General features: G+C 35.3%; 1 protein-coding gene across 1 annotated transcript in view; it reads left to right on the top strand.

The window, feature by feature from the left end:
• The window catches only part of LOC119591164, a 40,046-nt gene extending 39,347 nt beyond the window's left edge, over positions 1 to 699 (top strand). The window contains exon 10 of the mRNA XM_037939873.1: positions 210 to 699. Coding sequence (XP_037795801.1) covers positions 210 to 315 — 106 coding nt within the window. The 3' untranslated portion in view covers positions 316 to 699. The remainder of the gene's footprint in view (positions 1 to 209) is intronic.
• Positions 700 to 1,148: the final 449 nt, after the last annotated feature.

Here is a 1,148-nt window from a genome sequence, read left to right as displayed (position 1 = left end):
CTTACCTTATGTAATACAGTTCAGTTTATTCATCCAAAAATACCTATCTAAAAATACTAAGAATAAACCTTAAAATAAAAAAAGAATGATTTCGTTTTGTTTTTTCCTTGCGCAGGCCTAAAACCACACCCGTAGGCGACAGAGGGGCTCACCCCACAATAACCTAACTCCCCTTCCCATCCTGAAGTAACCCTGGCCTCTCTCCTCAGGGAAGACGATCCTCCTCCAGCTGTAGCCACTTACAATCCCAGGACAGCATCCTACCGCCTCGACAAGGTTTATGATAACCCATCCTACGATAACAATGCCGTGTGAACCTCGCGCGATGACTGAGGGAGGGGTACGACAATTTAAGCAAGGCGGTACGATATCATCCGTCGCGTTGGGGGTGAATGACGTATACGATACCTTTTAGTGATTCCTTCTGTTTATAAAGTACATTTTTAAAAGCTATTTTCGTTACTGAATACCTGTTGGAAAGTTTATTTGTTAGTAATTTGAATCAAAAGTATAAACGTAAATTTGGGTGACCGTAATATGTTCAAAATTCTAGCCAACCGCGCAGATCTAAACAGATGATGAAGAATATAGATTTGCTCAGATTCAGTCAATAAAAAAGTCAATTGAATTTGCAGAATTATTCTGTCGCAAATACTGCTGCAAATACAATAAAGTAACAAAAACAAGCTAAAAAAAAAAGTTCTGACAAGACCTTTGACGACAATTTTAAGGAAGAAACAACATATTCTGAAATTTTGAACTGTAATGAGATATTAGAAATTATTATTTATTCTTGCATGTAGTGTACATGTTATGTACATCTGTATATTGAATTAATAGTATCATATTTATTATGTCTCTCTTATAATCTTTTAGTGTCACTCTGTATCAAAACTTCTGTTCATCGGATGCTGTTGAATTTGATATAAAGTTTCTGAAACAATATATGTATTAATATTTCAAGTCTACTTTGTTAATATCTTAATGCTCTTCTGTTTGAAGAGACTTTCAAGAATATGTGATGATTTTGTTGAATCTGAATAAGAATTAGCGTTGTATCTCATTCAAACACGATGATGAAACAGAAGGCGTTTGTCGACAAAAAAAAAAAAAGGCAGTGACAACTAAATGTTAGCGCAGCCCCTTTC

This window comes from Penaeus monodon, chromosome 28, assembly GCF_015228065.2.
Source record: "Penaeus monodon isolate SGIC_2016 chromosome 28, NSTDA_Pmon_1, whole genome shotgun sequence".
NCBI lineage: Eukaryota > Metazoa > Arthropoda > Malacostraca > Decapoda > Penaeidae > Penaeus > Penaeus monodon.
This window is presented reverse-complemented; position numbering and strand designations above follow the sequence as displayed.